This window comes from Peromyscus eremicus, chromosome 3 (assembly GCF_949786415.1).
Source record: "Peromyscus eremicus chromosome 3, PerEre_H2_v1, whole genome shotgun sequence".
Lineage (NCBI taxonomy): Eukaryota > Metazoa > Chordata > Mammalia > Rodentia > Cricetidae > Peromyscus > Peromyscus eremicus.
In genome coordinates, this window is record NC_081418.1 from 134,904,372 (window position 1) to 134,923,806 (window position 19,435).

General features: G+C 50.1%; 1 protein-coding gene across 1 annotated transcript; it reads right to left on the minus strand.

Annotated features, from left to right (window-relative positions):
- Positions 1 to 10,823: 10,823 nt before the first annotated feature.
- Lag3 (lymphocyte activating 3) lies at positions 10,824 to 17,886 on the minus strand. The gene is made up of 8 exons (XM_059256903.1): positions 17,829 to 17,886; positions 17,455 to 17,602; positions 16,845 to 17,137; positions 16,016 to 16,279; positions 15,375 to 15,650; positions 11,790 to 12,026; positions 11,387 to 11,517; positions 10,824 to 11,057 (listed from the first exon to the last, which is right to left on the minus strand). Exons 1-8 carry the CDS (start codon positions 17,884 to 17,886, stop codon positions 10,893 to 10,895), a joined length of 1,572 nt encoding a protein of 523 aa, XP_059112886.1. The 3' UTR covers positions 10,824 to 10,892.
- Between the last annotated feature and the right edge of the window lie 1,549 nt (positions 17,887 to 19,435).

The following is a 19,435-nucleotide window of genomic DNA, read 5'->3' on the forward strand; positions in this document are numbered from 1 at the left end:
TGGCCCTTACCTATTAATCTTCCTCCCTCTATCTCCCAAGTACTGAGATTACAGGCATGCATTACCATACCCAGCTCTACACCATTTAAATTTTGTATATTAATTTTTTGTCCTGAGGATTGAATGCATGAGCCCTATCACCCAGCTATATCCCAGCCCACACTGAAATCATTTTAAAATGTACACCTCTGTGGGATTAAGTACACTCACTACATTAAACTGAAACCTGTTGCCTTTTAAAGTCTCTCTACATAACCTACACTCTCAAAAATCCCTTCATCCAGGCCGGGCATGATGGCACATGCCTATAGTACCAGCACTTGGGAGGTAGAAGCAGGAGGATCAGAAGTTCAAGGTCATCTTATGCTCATATAGCAAATTCGAGGCCAGCCTGAACACAAGACCCTCCAAGAAGTCTGAAAAGCAAAGCAAAACAAAAGATCAATCTCTTCGCTTCAGCCTCCCAAGTGCTGCTATTACAGGCATGCTCTATTGACTTAACCTTAAAGGAAAACTCTTGAGACCAAGAGATTTCGGAAATAAAAGGGTTTATTGAATCATTACCAACTCCTGCTAGGGAACAGTACATTCCCAAGACTTCCAACAGAAAGTTAAACAGCACTTGAAAATATGCTCACTAGGCCCTACAAGCCAAGAACTTTAAAAAAAAAATTACTTGTTTTCATTTCTTGTTTGTTGAAACAGAGTCTCATGTAGTCTCGACTAACCTCAGATTCTCATGTAATCAAGGCTGGCCTTAGACTCGTGATCGGTCTTCCTCCCCCTCCCGCGTGCTTGCTAAGACTGCAGATGTGACCAATCACACCCCTGTTTTTTTATTCTTAAGATTTGTCTTGGGGGGCTGGAGAGATGGCCCAGTGGTTATGGCACTAACTGCTCTTCCAGAGGACCTGAGTTCAATTCCCAGCACCCATATCAGGCAGTTCACAAATGCCTGTAACTCCCACTCCAAGGGATCTGCTGCCCTCTTCTGGCTGCTTGAATACATGTGGCATACACACACCTAAATAAATATTAAAAAATTAATAATGATAAGAAAGGATTTATCTTATATGTGTGGGTGTTTTGTCTGCATATATGTTCATGCATGCTGATGAAGTCCAGATGAGGCATCAGATCCTTTGGAACTGGAGCTGCTTTTTGGGTGCTGGGAATCAGACCCACGGTCCTATGAAGCCAGTGCGCTGGTCGGCCTGGAATTTATTATGTAGACCAGGATAGCCTCAAATTTATAGCAATCTTCCTGCCTCTGTTTGCTAAGTGCTAGGTCAGGCATGGACTCTACTCTGAAAAAAAGAAGAAAGAAAAAAGAAAAGAAAGGGAGGGAGGGAGGGAGAGAGAGAGAGAGAGAGAGAGAGGAGCTTTAGGGCTGGAGATGGTCCAGGCGGCAAGAGTGCCCACTGGGAAAGAAAGATGACTCAAAGTGCAATTCACCAACACGCACACAGCTGGACATGATTGTGTGCACCTATAACCCCAGTGTTGGGGGGCAGAGATCGCTCCCCAAAGCTCACTGGCAACCAACATAACTGAAAGGTCAAGTTCATTGAGAGACTTTGTCTCAAAACAATAAAATGGAAGGCCACAGAGGACATCTGACGTTGTCCATCTGACCTGTGTGCACACCTATGCCCATGCACACACGTACATACCTCCAAATTTTACGTACAAAATAACGGGGTTCCACTGAATCACTGTACTCTCTCCATACACACCACACACACACACACACACACACACACACACACACACACATACATACACGCACGCATGCACCTTCTTTACTCTTTCTTGTCCAAGAGCAGGTTTTTTGTTTTGTTTTATTTTATTTTATTTATTTTTTTTTAAACATGGTCTCTCTGGCTGGCCTAGAACTGGCTCTAGACCAGGCTGACCTCTGACTCACAAAGATCCACTTGCCTCGGCCTCCCAGGGGCTGGAATTAAAGGTGTGCGCCACCACACTAGGCTCCACGAGCATTTTTATAAGAAAAAGAAAAACAGGGAGGAAAACGTAAGCGTTTAAAGTGCAGCGACTCTTGGCAGTCGGCCACCTGCTGTTGCAGTCAGAATTTTGATGCATACATTCAGAACTGCAGAATATTTTCACAGTGCTGGTGTTGATTTGCCAATGTAGCTGAACAACTTCCCTCGTGGCTTTCCTCCATCTTCTGGCCCTTGTTGTTAATTTTAGGACATTTTGGAAATTTTCCCCAACAGAGTTGTATCATCAACACCACCATCCACCACTGGAATTTTTTCATGTTCCCCACCTAAACTCTGTCCTCATTAAACATCATAGCTTCCTACACACACACACACACACACACACACACACACACACACACACACACATACACACATACACACACATACATACACATATACACATACACACACATACATACGCACACATATATACACATACATACACACACATACACACATACATAGACACATACAGTCACATACACACATACACACATATATACACACACATACACACACACATACACATACACACACACACACACACACACACACACACACACACGGGCCCCCCCCCCCCCCCCCGCAGGGTGCTAGGTCCTAGCTATTTGATAATGAGTGAGTCATGAGTGAGAGAATGAACAGGGTTGGTCCACAGCAGCGGGTCTCCACCCTGGATGCCTTTAGGAGTGTGCTAGGTGAAGTAAACGAGAATGAGCTGGCTGTAATAGGGAGGGGTGGGAACTAAGGGAAGCCAGAGGGACCCACCTCATCTAGGAAGAGCAGAAGCCACCTTCATAGGTTCACTGAGTCAACAGTAGATGTTGTTCATTTCAGACAAGGTCTCCTGCAGCCTGGGCTGGCATGGAACTCACCCCCCAGGATGATCTTGAACTCCTCATCACCCTGACCTCTATCTCCCAAGTTCCCGGATTACAACAGGTTTGCACGGCCATGGCCTGCTCAGCAGTAGAACTTCTATCAAAATGACAACGTGAGCCCAGAGTTGGCAGCTCCCCCACAATTCCGAGAGAGTAGAAGACCAGCTAGTATGTAATATCTCCTTATTTTAACGACAGCAATGGAGTTTTTTTGCGATCCACTGGGTAGATCAGACAAAGCCATTCCCAGGCTTGGCTCTAGCTTTAGACCTACCAGTTTGCAAGCCATGGGCCGAGGCAGGACCTGGTCAGCCTGATGACTCTGTGGGTGTGGGACTGTGATTGACTGTGCAGATGGGCTCCTGGGAGTCAAGGAAATCAAAGCCTGTTTCCCCTGAGGGGCTTTCCAGAGAGGAAAAGAAAAGAGGAAGAAAGGTCTGTGGTGAGCAGATGACTTAGCTATGGGCTTTGTATGATTGACGTTTACTTATCTTCACAAGAATGGCACGACATGGGCACTATGACATGGAAACTGGGGCAGAATGACTTTTTTTTTTTTTTTAATTGAGCCGGGCAGTGGCGGTGCACACCTTTAATCCCAGCTCTCGGGAGGCAGAAGCAGGCAGATCTCTGTGAGTTCAAGACCATCCTGTCTACAGAGTGAGTTCTAGGACAGCCAGGACTACACAAAGAAACCTTGTCTCAAAAAACAAAAACAAAATTTGGGGCTGAGGGGCCTAGAAAGACAGGTCAGTCAGTAAAAACTTGCAAACAAGCATAAGGATGTGCTCCTCATCCATGCAATAAAAGTTAGTGTAGTAGCACATGTAATCCCAGCACTAGGGAGACAGAGATGCGGGGTCCCTTGGGCTCTGGTCAGCCAGCCTAATCCAAAAAGCAAGTTTAGGACTCAGTAACATACCCTGTCTCAGAAAACACCATGAGACTCAGCGTAGTGGCACACGCCTTTAGTCCTAGTCCTTGGGAAGCCAAGGCAGTGTATCTCCGTGAGTTTGAAAGCACCCTGGTCTAAATAGCAAACTTCAAGTCAACCAAGGCTATATAGTGAGACCCTGTTGCAAACAAACAAACAAAACAAAAACAAAAACAAAAAGCGAGGTGGACAGCTCCTGAGGAAAGATGCCCAGAGCTGACCTCTGGCCTCCTCCACATTGTCGTGCACATGCGTGTGTACCCGCACACGTGGGCAGGCACACATACGCACACATGTACAAAAGAGAAATTGGGCTGGGAACCAGACGTGGTAGTTCACGCCTATAATCTCAGCATTCATAAGGCTGAAGCATAACCGTTACCACAAGTTCAAGGCTATCCTGAGCTACACAGGGAGAGAAAGTTCCAGGACTGCTTGTGTGACATACTAAGACCCTGCCTCAAAAGGAAAAATGGTGGGCAGATGGTGCACATCTTTAGTTCCAGACTCAGGATCAGACAGGTGGACAGATCCCTGTAAGTTCCAGGCCACCCCAGTCTACACAACAAGTTCCAGTTCAGCCAGGGCTACACAGTGAGACCCTGTCTCCCTCACACACACCAAGCAAGGATGATGGCTGAGGATGATGTCCTCCCATGGCAGGGGGAATGACAGTCTCATCTGCTGGTGTCACCTGGAGCCTCACCTCTGGAGGCTGTTCTTCCGTTTGGAAAGCACTCTCACTGGGGAACTTCAGAGAGTTGGTCTGAGTAGAGTGCTTGCCCAGCATGGTCAAGGCCCCCGGTTCAATCCCCAGCACTGGCAAAGAAGGAAAGGAGAAAGGGGAGGAAAGGAAGGAAAGAAGGAAAAGTTCATTTCATAGAAGTTGAGGGTGGAATCGAGGTTATCAGAAGCTGAGGAGAGGAGGAGGGGAGGGGAGGAAGGAGAAGGAGGAGCAGGGAAGAGGAGTGGAGAAGGGGAGGGAGGAGGGAGAGGGGGAGCAGGGAGAAGGAGTGGAGAAGGGGAGGGAGGAGGGGGAAGGGGAGCAGGGAGGAGGAGTGGAGAAGAGGAGGGAGGAGGGGGAAAGGGGAGCAGGGAGGAGGAGTGGAGAAGGGGAGGGAGGAGGGGGAAAGGGGAGCAGGGAGGAGGAGTGGAGAAGGGGAGGGAGGAGGGAGAAGGGGAGCAGGGAGGAGGAGTGGAGAAGGGGAGGGAGGAGGAGGAGTGGGGAAGGGAAATAGGGAGGAGGCGGAGTTCAGCAAGGTGATAATAGGCAATCCTAATGTCCTGTGCATTTCAGAAAGCTATAGGAAGCTGGGCCTGGTTCACAAGCCTGTAATCCTGTACTTGGAAGACAGAGATAGGATTACAAATTCAAGGCCCACAAGAACTTAGAAGAAAGAATGTTTTAAAAAGTTCCCCATAGCCGAGAATAGTGGCGCACGCCTTTAATCCCAGCGCTCAGGAGGCAGAGGCAGGTGGGTCTTTGAGTTAGAGGCCAGCCTGGTCCACAAAGTAAATTCCAGGATAGCCAGGGCTACCCAAAGAAACCTGTCTCAAAAATAAAAACAAACAAGCAAAACATTCCCTATGAAGAAATGTTAAATTTTTGAAGTAGATAGATGTTTACCCTGATTTAGATTTATTATTTTTACTATTTCATGTGTTTGAATGTTTTGCCTGCATATATGTCTGTGCAGTGTGTGTGCGTGCCTGGTGCCCTCAGAGGTCAGAAAAGGACATTGAATCCCTGGGACTGGAGCTACAGATGGTTGTGAGCCCCCATGTGGGTGCTGGGAATCGAACCCAGGCTTCTGGAAGGACAGCCAGTGCTCTCTCTTAACCACTGAGCCAAGTCTATAACCCCATTTATCTTGATTTAAATATTACATATATATATATATATATATATATCTCAACACATCACACAGGAGATATTCTCACTAGTAAGTGGGGTTATTTGTTTTTGTTTGTTTTTCTGGCTTATCGAGACAAGGTTTCTCTGTATAGCCCTGGCTGTCCTGAAACTCCCTCTGTAGACCAGGCTAGCCTCAAACTCAGGGATTTTGGCCAACTCTGCCTCCTGAGTACTGTATTAAAGGCCTACAGCACCACACTCAGCTTAATAAATGCATTTTTAAGGTTTTGATAGATCAGCTAAAGAATAGAAACCAGATGTGGTGGCTCACACCTGTAATCCCAGTCCTTGGGAGGTTTAGGCTAAAGGAATTGGAGGTGTAGGCCAACCTGTGCTACCTAGTTAGACACGGCCTCAAAATAAAGGAATGAATAAATACGGCTGAGGACAGCTCAGTGGAAGAGCACCTCCCCAGCATGTGTGAGATCCTGGGTCCAATCCTTAGTTCCACAGAAGAAAAACTGTAGAAAGTCCTTTCCGTGTTTTGTCTGCTTTATTGAGATGGTCTCCCTAAGAAGCTTTGCCTGGCCAAGGAATAAGCGCTCCTCCTGCCTCAGCTTCCCAGTTGGAGAAATCCAGGCACGAGCCACCAAGGTCAGCTCGCAGTCCTCATTTTACAAAGGAAACCTACGCCAGGCCGTCGGCCATGCTCCATGAGTGCGAGCTTGGAGCCTGGTTTCTACAGATTCCTAGTTCTTGGTTGGAGCTATTTTTGCTGCTTGGATTCTGTGCTTCCTGGCTAAGAAGAGGGAGAAGTAACCAAAGGGAGAGAGTGGGAGCTGGGGAGCAGAGCCCCCCAGCCCAGCATTATGAGAGGCTACCAACAGAGCACTCGAGACCAGTGTTTCGGAGATGAGGGCTGGGAAGTGGAGCACCAGGTGCAGCCCTGTGGTGACCTCGTTACAGGAACCATCTGCTGTAGCACACTCTCCTAAGATAGCTGGGGGGTGGGCATGGGTGAGTAGCTGGGCAGGGTTACATGGGATTTTCCCTGGAAGCTGTATCTAGGAGAACCAATTCCACCTCCATCCTGGCCACGTTTTCGTGAGCCCCTCGGCCACTTTCTGTGACTCCCAGAGGCTTCCTCCAGCCATGAGAAGATGGGGGTAACATATCTCAGGGCTCAGCCGAGGCTCAGCCAGCTGACACCTGTGACCCTTTGGAGAAACTGTCAGCCACAGAGTGCAGATGATAGAGCCCACCCCCACCCCAACCTCATTCCCTTTAAAGAAAAGACTCCATCTTAGGGTGGGGCTCAGAAGGGAAATCTAGGCCCTTTGTTCTGTTTTCTTTGAGGAAGGGTAACAGCAGGGGCTCCAATGTGAACCCCAACACCTCGGCTTGGCTGGGGATGTAGGGCAGAAAATTCTCTGACCCATGGAGCCCAGTAAACCAGTTCAGAGGTGGGGGGAGCGGTGGCCAATGGTCTGAAAGCCCACAGGATAGCCTCCTGGTTGACGGGCTTGACCTTCGTTAGCCTCTAGTACATCTGGACAATGGAGAAGACCACTAGGTCCAGGAGAAGGCAGGGATGGACGATAATCAGATGCCACTCCCCTCTCTGAGGCTGTCTGTCATTCAAGCTCTGCTACCTCGTGACAGCCAGACTGTAAGTGGCCCCAGCAGTCCCACTTCCTGTGGTTCAGGTCCTTATCGTGCCCCTTCCTATACCGTACCATGACTGGCCTGTGTGATCTGCAAAAAGGGCAGAAGGGCAGAAGGGGTGGCCTATCACTTTCAAGATCAGGGCATGAGAGGAATGCTTTTATCGGATCCCGTCACCGTCACCGTCACCGGGGGGGGGGGGGGGGAGCCAGTCACAGCTGCCGTGGCACTAAGGGGGAAGAATTGAGGCTTCTGTCCCTTGGCCACCTGAGTGAGCCTTGTAGGAGGCAGATCCCTCAGTGCTGGCCAAGCTTGCCCTTAACCATAGCTCTGGACACACCTTAGAGCAGCCGCGTGGTAGACCCTGTACCAGAACTATTCAGCTAGCCTGATTTCTGGCCGTGAGAAGATTACTAAGTTTGGGGTGATTTTTTGAAAAACGCAGCAATAGATTGCTATAATAAACACATTTTGCTTCTGAGATGACTCCCCACCCCCCTCACCCTAAAGCTCCCTGAGCAAACTTCCTCCTCACATCCCTCCCCCTCCAGGCTCCCAGCCCAGGGCACTGGTTTATAGGTAAACTGGTAGGTTTCATATCTAATGCCATAAAAAACCCGGGACAGACCAACAACCACTGGGGGACACCTAACCAATTAACCCAACTCCCAGAGACTTTAAAAGGACACAGAAAGGGCCAGAAGTTACCCTGCTGGCTAGAGGATGGGGTTTTGTGGGGAAGGAATTCCAGCAGGAACATCACCCCTAAGGAAGACCCCACAGTGCAGCACACTTATACACAAGGTCCCAGCTCCTCTCCCTCCTTTCCATGTGAGACAGAGGAACAAGGTGGTCCTCCACTCTGTTCCCTCCATGAAAGAGCATGGGGAAGCCCCTGCATGAGCCCCCGTGAACCTATGACAACTCCTCTCATAAACCCAAAGGGCATAGGTTATTTTCTAGTACGAAGCAAAAATGCCACCCACAGAACTTTCCAGGAAACCCCTGCCCTGTGAAAACGTGGCGGCTTCCACTGAGGCCATGGAAAGAAGGTCTGAGGCAGGGCTGCTGAGAAGCTACCTCAGCAGCTGCCTCTGGGCCTCAGTCAGTGACTCCTTCAAGTCCGGGGGAAGACCTGAGACCTCACACTGTGATGAGTATGGAGGCCTGGGCATTTGCCTCAGATAACCCTATTTATTGGGGACTTTAGCTCTGCGTAGGAGAGCAAATTATTGAACTTGACAAGAGTAAGGGAGCCCGCAGGAGGCTCGTGGTGGCATATACACGCTGTGACCAACACCCTATCAGGGGTTTGTGCGCAAACAGGTTAGAGATCTCTGTCTCTATGGAGACACAAGGGCCAGAGACGTGGGGACAGAGAATGGAAAGTAACACTATTACTTTGTGTTGAGCCATAGGGAAGCAGGGAGCCCCTGAAGCCTGAATAACAAGCCATTTAAGGCAATCTGAAGTCCCGAGGCTTGTGGTTGGAACTCTTGAGTTGTTACAGGTGGAAACACAGTAGCACAGAAAGAAGGAATGGGGACAAACACACTGTAAAGTGAAGTCCTAAAGGGTCTTTGAAAGTCTCCTAACTTTTATGTGGGGGGTGGGGATCTGAACTTAGGCCCTCATGCTTCCCATGCATTTACTGACAGCCCATATCAATGTCCATTTATTTATTTATTTATTTATTTATTTATTTATTTATTTATTATCATCATGTGTATGTGCATGGTGTGTCTGTGGGGGTGGTTGCCACAGCGTGCATGTGGAGTTCAGAGGATAACTTTGCGGAATTGGTTGTTCCTTTCTTTCATCTTTACATGGGTTCCAAGCTTTGGTGAATCAGGTCACCAAGCTTGTATGGCATGTCCCTTTACCCTCTTCCATATCTCACCAGGCCTATTAATGAAAATAATTGTTTGCTTTTTGAGACACGGTCTCTCTGTGTAGCCCTGGTTGTCCTAGAACTTACTATGTAGATCAGGCTGGCCTCAAACTCATAGAGACCCCCTTGCCTCTACCTCCCAAGAGTTGAGATTAAAGATGTGAAGGTGTGTCCCATGCCCAGGATGTTTTTTTTTTTTAATTAATTAATTTGTTTTGGGCTTTTTTTTGAGACAAGGTTTCTCTGTGTAGTCCTGGCTGTCCTGGAACTCTGTAGACCAGCCTGTCCTAGAACTCACTCTGTACACCAGGCTGACCTCCAACTCAGAGATCCACCTGCCTCTGCCTCCTGAGTGCTGGGATTAAAGATGTGCCCTACTACCACTCAGTAGTCTCTTAATTTATTTTTGAGTCAGGGTCTGATGTAACCTAGGCCGGCCTCGAACTTACTAGGAGCTGACTTTTTCAAATGCTGGAATTACAGGCAGGCATCTTCACATTCATTTTGTTAAAGATGGGGTCTCACTATGTTCCCATGTTTGTCCAACACTCCTGGACCCAAGGGGATCCTCCTGCCTCAGCCCCCCATGTAGCTGAGACTTCAGATTCTGAGACTTCAGATTCATGTCTCTGTACCTGGCCATTGTCCCCCTTAATAGGTTAGGGAATGAAAGGTTCGAAGAGGGTTACAACAGCCTCACCGACAGCAGTAGAATGAGAGCCCAGGACCTCTGACTCCACAGCTGCAGCAATACCCAGCTGTCTGGTGGGTTGTTTCTCTCCCTGCCTGTGCCCTTTGTTACAGCCCTCCCCTTTGTCACAGTTGGATTATAACCTTGCCAGGACCAGGACTGCATTTCCTGAAGCTTGCATTGTTCTGCAGAATACATAAGCCATGTGGCAGGTTCTGGGAGCACACTCGTTGCTGCACACCCAGAGTGCACACCATAAATGAAGCACCTGCATGCTGGCTCCATCTTGCCGGATGGCAGTGTGTTAGATGTCAGGCCGGTGGCGGTTGGTCCAGTGACCTCCTCTGGGGTGTGACAAGCAGCGACCACTAGGTGGCAGTGTGTTGTCATGTCTGGGACCAGAAAAGTCACCCAGGGATGACAAACATGGGGGATGGGGCAGAGGTAGCAACGTCAGCTGGTTACCCAGAAAGATTAGGAGGCCCCCATCTCCTGGAGGACTTCACATGGCCGGCTCATGTGTGCGTGCGCGTGCGTGCGTGCATGTCTGCCTGCCTGTCTGTGCTTCCCTTCACTGTAGCGAGGAGTCTAAGGCCAGGGCTGAAGTGCAGCTGAGCTTTGCTGTAGGCCAAAGGGACAAGAATATGCAGGAGACCAGGACAGCCAGCAAAATGTGGGTAGACTATGGGGAAGGGGCTGCGGAGGTAAGAAGTGAGCTTTAGTGGGGGGAAAGGATCGCTCGGGAGAAAGACTAACAAAGGCTAGCAACAGAAAAGGGAATGAGGAACAAGATCGGCTGGAGAAAGTAGGTTGGGAGGCTAGAGTGGGAGACGGGAGCCCCTAGTGGCTGGGAGAGACCAGAACCATCCCCGGACAAGAAAGAGTCAGACTCCAGCATGCTGCTGACAGGGAGTTTATTCCGGACGGACGGAGCTGCTGAGATCTGCTGGCTGCCTTAGCTCCAGGTCAGAGCGGCCTGGGCTCTGGCTCCAGCTGTGGCTCCTGCTCCAGTTCCGGCTCTGGCTCTCGCTCCTGCTCCATCTCCAGTTCTCGCCCCAGCTCCTCTGTCTTACTCGGAGCCGGAGGTGGGTGAATCCCATTCTCTAAGGCAGAAAACCTTCTCCGCAGCCACTGTGGGGAAAGATGGAAGAGCAGTGGAGGAGGAAGGAACAGGGCAAATACTGAGTTCTGCTGCTTTCTTTCCAGCCTTCCCCACCTGACCCAGGGCCTTCTTTCAGCCCCTCTGAACTTCCCAGCTACAAGGTGTCCCCAGGACAGGGGCTCTGGGTCCCAGCTACAAGGTGTCCCCAGGACAGGGGCTCTGGGTCCCAGCTACAAGGTGTCCCCAGGACAGGGGCTCTGGGAGCATATTCAGAATTGACTATAGTTGTCTTCCTCGAGGAAGGGGTCCCACACAGCACTCTGAGGTGTGAGGAGAGTGGACTCCGTCCTTGGAGTACCTTTCTTCTCCACAGGTGGAAGCCAAAGGCCCCAGTCACCAAAAGGAACAGTGAGAAGCTACCGAGGATGAGAAGGAGAAAGAGATGGCTTCCTTTAAGGTCACCTGAGGTTCTCTTTGCACTCCGGGCACCTGTGAAGAAAGCACTGGATTAGACCTAGGGTCGGTCGGAGATCAAAGAGGACACCTTACTACACCTCATCCTTTCCAGACACAATGAGGTCGGAGAGTTTAAGGACCTTGTCCAGGATCATTCAGCTAATGAATGACAGAAATAGGTCAGGCCTAGAGAGCTTGAAGCCAGGTCCCTGACTGGGAAGGGGAAGAGGTGGGGGTAGAGGGCTTGGAAGATGACCGAGGTGACTGCTTTGGAGCTGGGGCCATAGCATTTTAGAGGCTCAGACCTGGCCTAGACTCTGCCATGGGCAATGCCGCTCCGAGAAGCTTCTGCCCCTGGTACAGCTGGCATTGCCAAGGCTCAGAAAGGAGCCTGGCCTCCTGCATCTCCAACTTGGGGCCTGGAGAACTCCTGGACGGGTTGTTCAGGGGACGCCACATAAATCTTTCTTGTCCAGATGCTGGGGTTACCTCACACAACAGCTTTCCCGGGGAGCCAGGTAACCCAAAGGATTGACGAGTCACTGAAAAATTATAGAGAAGATGTCTCATGTCTTGACCCCTGGGTTGTTACAAAGTTGCAATCCCACATCTCTGTCACCTCTTTCTCACTGGAGATCTGGTTGGGAAAACCTCAGGGGAAGGGACCTCATAGGTCACCACTAAATTGATCCTTGGTTTGTGTTATGTTTTTGAGACAGGGTCTCATGTAGCTCAAGCTGGCCTTGAACTTACTATGTAGCCAAAGATAACCTTGAATTCCTGATTCTCCTGCCTCCACTTGGCAAGTACTGGGATTACAGGGGTGTCCCACCTGGTCACAGGAATGTTTGAGTCTCTGGGTCCAGTCCCCAGCACCATATAGACTGGGTATAGATACAAGAAAATCAGAAGTTAAAGATCCACTACACATTGAATTCAAGGTCAGCTGGAGCTACATGAGATCTTGTTTTAAAAAGAAAATAAGGCTGGAGAGATGCCTCAGTGGTTAAGAGTACTTGCTGTTTCCTCTCTTCCAGAGGACCCAGGTTCAATTCCCAACGCCCACTTGGCAGCTTACAATCTTGTCTGTAACTCCAGATCTAGGAGACCAATGCCCTCTTCTGTTTCTGTGGATACCAGCCACAGATGTACAAGCCCGAAAAACACCCATATACATATAATAAAATACTTTTTATTGTTGTTGTTTTTTCAAGACGTGGTTTCTCTATATAACAGCTCTGGCCTCAAACTCACAGAGATCTGCCTGCCTCTGCCTCCCAGTGCTGGGATGAAAGGCGTGTGCCACCGCCACCTGGCTTTATAAAATACAATTTTAAATAAATTAAAAAGGGAGAGATGGTTCAGCGTTTACTAAGTTGCAGAGTTTGCTGTGCTTCCAGAGGACCCATATTCAGTTCACAGCACCCACGCCTGGCAGCTCGCAATCACTTGTAACGCTAGCTCCAGAAGATTCAACAGTTTCTTCTCATCTCCTTGGATACCCTGTACACATACTCACACAGAAACACACACACACACACACACACACACACACACACACACACACAAGCTTCTTCTCTTCTGAAATGCTCAGACTCTCAATGATCAGTCAGGCGAATTAGCACCCAGTACTCCCAACAATGCCAGTCCCCTGCCTCCATCACTTTGCTCACACCGATGCCCCCATTTTGTGGTGCCTCTGAGTGAACTTCATGGACTCTTCCTGAATGTTCACAGCATGAGTAATCAACTGATTGATCCACAGCAGAGCATGCTCAAAGCTGACTAGAAATAGGGTGGTGGTGGACAAATGGTGAAGGCCTTGACCCTGCTGAGCACGGCACACGTGGGGGACTTGGGGACACAGACATCCAAGTTTCAAGTTCAAAAAACCCTGAGTCTAGCATTTCCCAGTGGTACGACCTTGAGAGCACTCCTCCTCTGTAAAGCAAGAGTGACAGTGTCTCTCCCCCTGAGTAGCTGAACACACTTGATCTTTTAGAAGACACCAGAGGGCTGGTGATTTAGAGCAGATGATAGTTACCTGGGTTCTATGAAGGCCTGGGTACAATCCCCAGCACCACATAATCTGAATGTGGGGGCTGTCTGTCTATAATCCTAGCATTTGGGAGGTGACCGCAGGAGAATTAGAAATTCAAGACCATCCTCCACTATATAGTGAGGTTTAGGCCAACCTGGGCTGCCTCAGACTCTGTCGAAAGAGAAAAGAAGGAAGGAGGAAGAAGGAAGAAGAGAGGGACATTGGAGGCCAGGCATGGTGGCTCACACTCGTAATCCCAGCCCTTGGAGGCAGAGGCAGAAAGATCAAGAGTTCAGGAGTTCAGGGGGCTGGAGAGATGGCTCAGCTGTTAAGAGCACTGGTTGATCTTCGGCGGTCTTGGGTTCAATTCCCAGCACCCACATGGCAGCTCACAATTGTCTGTAGCTCCAATTCCAAAGGAGCTGGTACCTTCACATATATACATGCAGGCAAAATATCAACGCACATAAAAATAAAAATAAATAATCTTATGAAGGGTTAGGAATTCCAATGGACTGACAATAGACTGAGTCAGCAAAAGCTGATGGTGCAGCTGAGGGGCAGAGTCAACATAATATCTAGACAGAGTTGTAGAAGTGTGTGGAATTCAGGGCTAACATTCTAGAGATGTGTTGTTTGTTAGTTCCTTTACTTAGTCATGCCATCAATGTTTATTTGTTTTGAGACAGGATCTCAAGTAGCCCAGGCTGGTCTGGAACTCACTATGTACTTGAATTCCTGATCCTCTTGCCAAGTGCTGGGATCACAGCTGTGTCCCACCAAGCCTGGCTCCAGGGGACATTACTAAGTACCTACTATGTGCTTAATGGCCACAGGTGAATGCTGCAGACATAGCCAATCTGTCATGGCTGATAGCTACCAATCAATGAACACATATTTTCGGATTTTTCTTTTGCCTGTTTTTGTTTTATATTGTCTTGGAAAAGCCTTACAAATATTTGCTGATAACGGACTGATTTATTAACTCCTTCCAAATCCAGGTCAACTCCCACAACTCTAAAGAAGCCCTAGGCCAAAAGCAGACAAGAATTTGAGAATATATGCTGTCTTCTCTGGGCCATTTGAACTTTTATCATCTCTGTTTCTAGCTTCTCAGACCTCCCGCCAATTTACGGTAGGGGAGTTCCTTAGAGAAGAAGTGGAACTTTTATTTTGTGACTCAAGGGGAGACTTTCAGTTTCAGTTTTGTTTTTGTTTTGTTTTATCATGAGAGTGAAAAAAAAAAAAAAAAACCATCCCATAAGCTGGGGCATGGTGGCACACGCCTTTAAGTCCCAGCACTCCAGAAACAGAGCCTGGATCTCCAAGTTTGAGGCCAGCCTGGTCTACAGAGTGAGTCCCAGGACAGCCAGGGTTACACAGAGAAACCTCACCTTGAAAAAGAAAAAGAAAAACAAAACAAACAACAAAAAAACAGCCCATAATTTGACAGGCACAGTAGCAGTTGTCTATAATCCCAGCACTTGGAAGTGGAAGATCAGGAGTTGAAAGGTCATTCTCTAAGCTACAGCAGCCTGGGCCCCATGAGAAAAGGCGCTTGCCATGCAAACCTCCTGAACCCGAAGAAAGGTGGGTGGAAGGAAATGACTCCAGAGTTATCCTGCGATCTCCACCTGCGCTGAGGAACACGCACCCATCATATGTACATGCGCACACGCACAGACACACACACACAGACACATTCTCTCTCTCTCTCAAATAACACTTACGAAGTTTACAGTTTGAGACGGCCTAGCATCATGGAGTACATATGCACAGTCTCTGACCAGCCAACACTCCCACCCTGTCCTCTGAAATGCAAGCTCTTCCTTTCCCAGCTGTGGCTGACCTGTGATGACTGCCACAGTGACCGTGGTGCTGAGCCACTGTCCCTGCAGGTTGATGCCACAGCTGTAGGTCCCAGCCTGCTCCAGACCCACGGCCTCAAGTTGAAGGGTAAAATTGCCATTCTTTCCGGCCACCAGGCGCTCAGGGCCTCCCCCAGGAGGAGTCCACTTGGCCATGAGTGAAGAAGAGGTCCCCACACCAGGGGGCAAGTGACAAGGCAGCACCACCCTAGAACCTGCAGCAGCGTACACCGTCAAAGGAGCCAGGGGCTCTAGACCTGGAGGAAAAAGGAGAGCCAAGATCAATACCCAGGGGTGGGTATGCAGTGGGATAGAGGCCGGGAACGTGAGGAAGGAAGGCAGAGGGTGATGGAGGTACTTTGGCGTACCAAGAGACAGAACAAAGCAGAGGGACCAGGGAAACTGGAAAACCCACATGTGCTGGAGAGCAAAGGCTACCAGGAGGATGGACAGCCAAGGGAAAAACTGCAGTGAGAGACGACAGCGGAAGACTCCCACAGCGGAAAGGGTTTGGACACTGAGACATTGCAGCTGAGAACCTGTTTTGGGGGCCCATGAGTCAGGCGAAGTGGGGTGCAGGAAGGGGTTGTGGTCAAGAGTAAAGACAGCTTGGGAGAGTTACCCAGAACCTTGAGGTTGTATGTAATGGAGACATTGAAGCCATCTCTGTAGGTGAGGACACAGCGCCAGATCCCAGAGTCCAGGGGACGGACTTGGGGCAGAAAGAGGAAACTTTCAGCTAAGTAGCGATGGGAGGACTTGTGGACAGGAACTCGGCTCTGGCCCTGGAACCAGTGCACTGAGACTGGGCGGTCAGGGCGACTGAAGGAGCAGTTCAAAACGACCCAATCAGATGGCCTGAGGGGTCCTGGGGGATAGGCGATCACTGTGAGATAGTAAAATAAGGACCAGTCAGTCTACTAGATGAAAGCACTTTCTCAACGCAGCCAGCCAAACTAAGCTGAAAACTCAGGGAAACAGGGACGTTGTGTTCGGATTCTCCGTACAGCCTCCCATTCCAACCCCCAACTTGAAACCTGGGGGTGCTTAACAAGAGACCTGGGACTCCTCCCCGCTGCCTCCTGCCTCCACTTTACTTGGCCTGTTCTTTGGGCAGACCTTGCCTGAGGATGAGCTACGGATGTCTTAAATGAATCACTCTAGACCCCCGAAGAAGAGGTGCTGCCCCACCTCTACCTCCAACAGGGAGGGCGCTCCCGCTGTAGGTGGGGGGAAGGGAGCTGAGGTGTGTGATACAATTTCTCCGTAGCCCCCTCACCCCCGCCTAGAGGCATGCATTTCAGAGGGGCACTTTCCACCCAGCCATCCCTTCTCGAACACTTCTGGAGGCCCAGGTCTAAAGCACCGCCCTTGCAAGCCACGGCTCTTCCTGTCTCGGGGTGACAGGGACCTGCTTCCCAGCCCTTCTCCCTTTGTCCCGCCCCACCTACTCGAGGCCTGGCCGACGCGCAGGCGGAGATGGCAGGAGAGGGTGCGGTGCGGGAAGCGCACCACGGCGTGGTACCCGCCAGCGTCGGCGCGCAGGGCTGGGCGCAACCACAGCGAGAAGTCCCCGCGCTGGAGGCCGCGCTCCTCCAGCCGCACGCGGGGATGCATGGGCAGCCTCCCGCTGCGCAGGCCTCCTGGAGCCACGCTCAGGATCGTGTAGGGATGATGGGGTGCAGGCCTCCCAGGCGAGGGCATCCCCTTGAGGTCAAAGGCAGGGGTGGGAGCGGGTTGGCCACTGTCGCGGGGAGGGAGAAAAGGCTTGAGAAATTCCGGGGCAATTTGAAAAAGCCATAAAAAGATGCACTCCAAACACACTCTGGGGATAATGCAACACGCCTAGGAGAGCGCTTGACCCTTAGCGGCCGCCCTCCACCCCCCAACCACCCCTGTTCCCCCTCCCATCTGCTACTGGAGAGGTGGCCGACTAGGGACCTCAGAGGGACTCACAGAGGTGACAATAATGGCTTGGATGTTTTTTTTTTTTTTTTTTTTTTCCAGAATGCCATTAGAACCAGATTGGGAGGTTCTGTCGCCCAACTTTGGGGTGCATACCCATCTGGTTGATGTTGCCAAGTAACCCCTCCTCTTCGCAGAAAGCTGAGATTCCTGTGGGGGAATTGAGGGCCGCAAGGAAGCTGGACAGGAGTGCCCTCCTGGGCCCACACCACGGAGTCCTCTTTTCCAGGCTCTGAAGCCACGACTATGGAGCAAAAGAGAGGCCAAGGGCTATGAGCCAAGAGATTGGAAAATAGAGAAAGGACTTGGCGTTCCCAAGAGAGAAATATCATTCCTCCCTGTCAGGGGAGACTGAGGCGGCTTTGGGGTTGGAAGGACTGCCCTTAAAAAAAGGCATTAGACACCACCACAAAGCTAGAGAGAGGGGCCATAATGGTCCCTGCTGGATTCTCCCGAGCTCCCCATCTTACCTGGAGCTTCCCAGAGCAGCCGCAGAAGCAATAGGCCTCGGAGCAGAGCCTCCCTCATCTCCTCTATGGCCGGGGCCTCCCTAACCCTCCAAGGGAGGTCAGAAAGGGGTCCTGGGAGGAAAAAAGAGAAGTTCTACAAGGAGGGAGGAGAGGCAGAGAGAAAGAATTACGGTGAAGAAGACCACGGGGGCGAGGGGGTGGTGTCTGGAGACGGAGCAGGAGGACCAATGGCCAGAAACTAAAGAAAGCTGGCTAGATGAGGGGCAAGGGGGGCGGGACACACCCCTAGGACAGGGCAGGGCTGGGGCAGAAAGCAGAGTGGAGGCAAGGCCACCTCAGTGAGCTGGGATGCTGATCTGCTCCTCTGGCCCCATCCTTCCCCACTTCCCCTCCCCACTGCCCGCCCCCCAGCCAGGGCTCGGGGGTTTCGATTCGCAGTGGAAAGTGTGAGGGGGCTGATTCCCAGCAGCAGGGCCCTCCGTTCTGTTGTGGCACTCCCTTGTTTACTTCCTCAGACTCGGGTCTCCCCACCGCCCCCTCTTCCCCCTCTGTCCTCTCTTCTCTTCTCTTCTTTCTCTCTCTCTCTCTCTCTGGGTTCTCTTCCTAGAATTACGACTGTGTCAGACTGTATCTCAAAGCTGCCCCCTATGTCCCCACAGTCACACTTTCTTCGCGACAGGCTCTTTCCCATTAACTTCCCAAGAACTTTGTTGCCTGCCTAGCTGTTCAGGATCTCCTGGACAGGCACACAGGAAGTATTACCATACCACAAGTTAGCAGATCTGAGGAAGGGCTGGGTGGCAGAGCATAGTGGCTACAAGGTGTCAATCTTCATTCTCTGCTACTTATGGTATTATACATTTTTCCATAAAGCAACTCGTGAAAACGCAGACGAGGAAGCTGAGGGTCACAGGCATTAAGTAACTTGCCTAGGTTAGGGGTCATGAAGGCATGTCCCGGTCCTAACCCTATTTGCATTATAGAGTGACTTTTCGTCTTCTAGGAAGAGGGTAACAATGGGATATTTGTTTTAAAGATTTATTTCTATGTATGTGTCTGTGTACCTGAATTCTGCCTGTGTATGAATGCCCAGAGGCCTGAAGGGGGTGTCAAATTCCTTGGAACTGCAGTTACAGGGGGCTTGTGAGCGGCCCAATCTGGATGCAGGTCTTCTGGAAGAACAGCTAGTACCAACAACTGCTGGGGTCATCAGACAGTTCTCTCTCCAGCCCTGCCGATTGTGGTGATATTTTGTGTATGCTCTAACAAATAAAGCTTGCCTGAAGATCAGAAGGCAAAGCCAGCTAGTAGTTAGCCGTAGAGGCCAGGCAGTGGTGCTCACACCTTTAATTCCAGCACTGGGGACTCTTATGCCTTTGCTCCCAGTACTTGGGAGGCACACACGCCTTTAATCCCAGCACTAGGAAGGTTGGGAAGTGATATGGCTGAACAGAGAAAAGGAACATAAGGCAGGAGGAGACAGGAGCTTTTTTTTTCCAGTTGAGGAGTTGGTGAGGTTACAGGTGGCCACGGCTTGTTCCTTTGTCTCTGATCTTTCAGCATTTACCCTAATATCTAGCTCTGGGTTTTTATTATGAAGACCAATT

What these genes read in the sequence shown, in the direction of transcription:
- Lag3 (XM_059256903.1), bottom strand. Translation starts at nt 17,886, where the DNA reads ATGAGGGAGGCTCTGCTCCGAGGCCTATTGCTTCTGCGGCTGCTCTGG. An exon ending in ATACAACCTCAAGGTTCTGG is followed by an intron (nt 15,651 to 16,015) that starts GTAACTCTCCCA and finishes TTTTTCCTCCAG; the next exon opens with GTCTAGAGCCCCTGGCTCCT. An exon ending in CACTGTGGCAGTCATCACAG is followed by an intron (nt 12,027 to 15,374) that starts GTCAGCCACAGC and finishes ATAATTTTTCAG; the next exon opens with TGACTCGTCAATCCTTTGGG.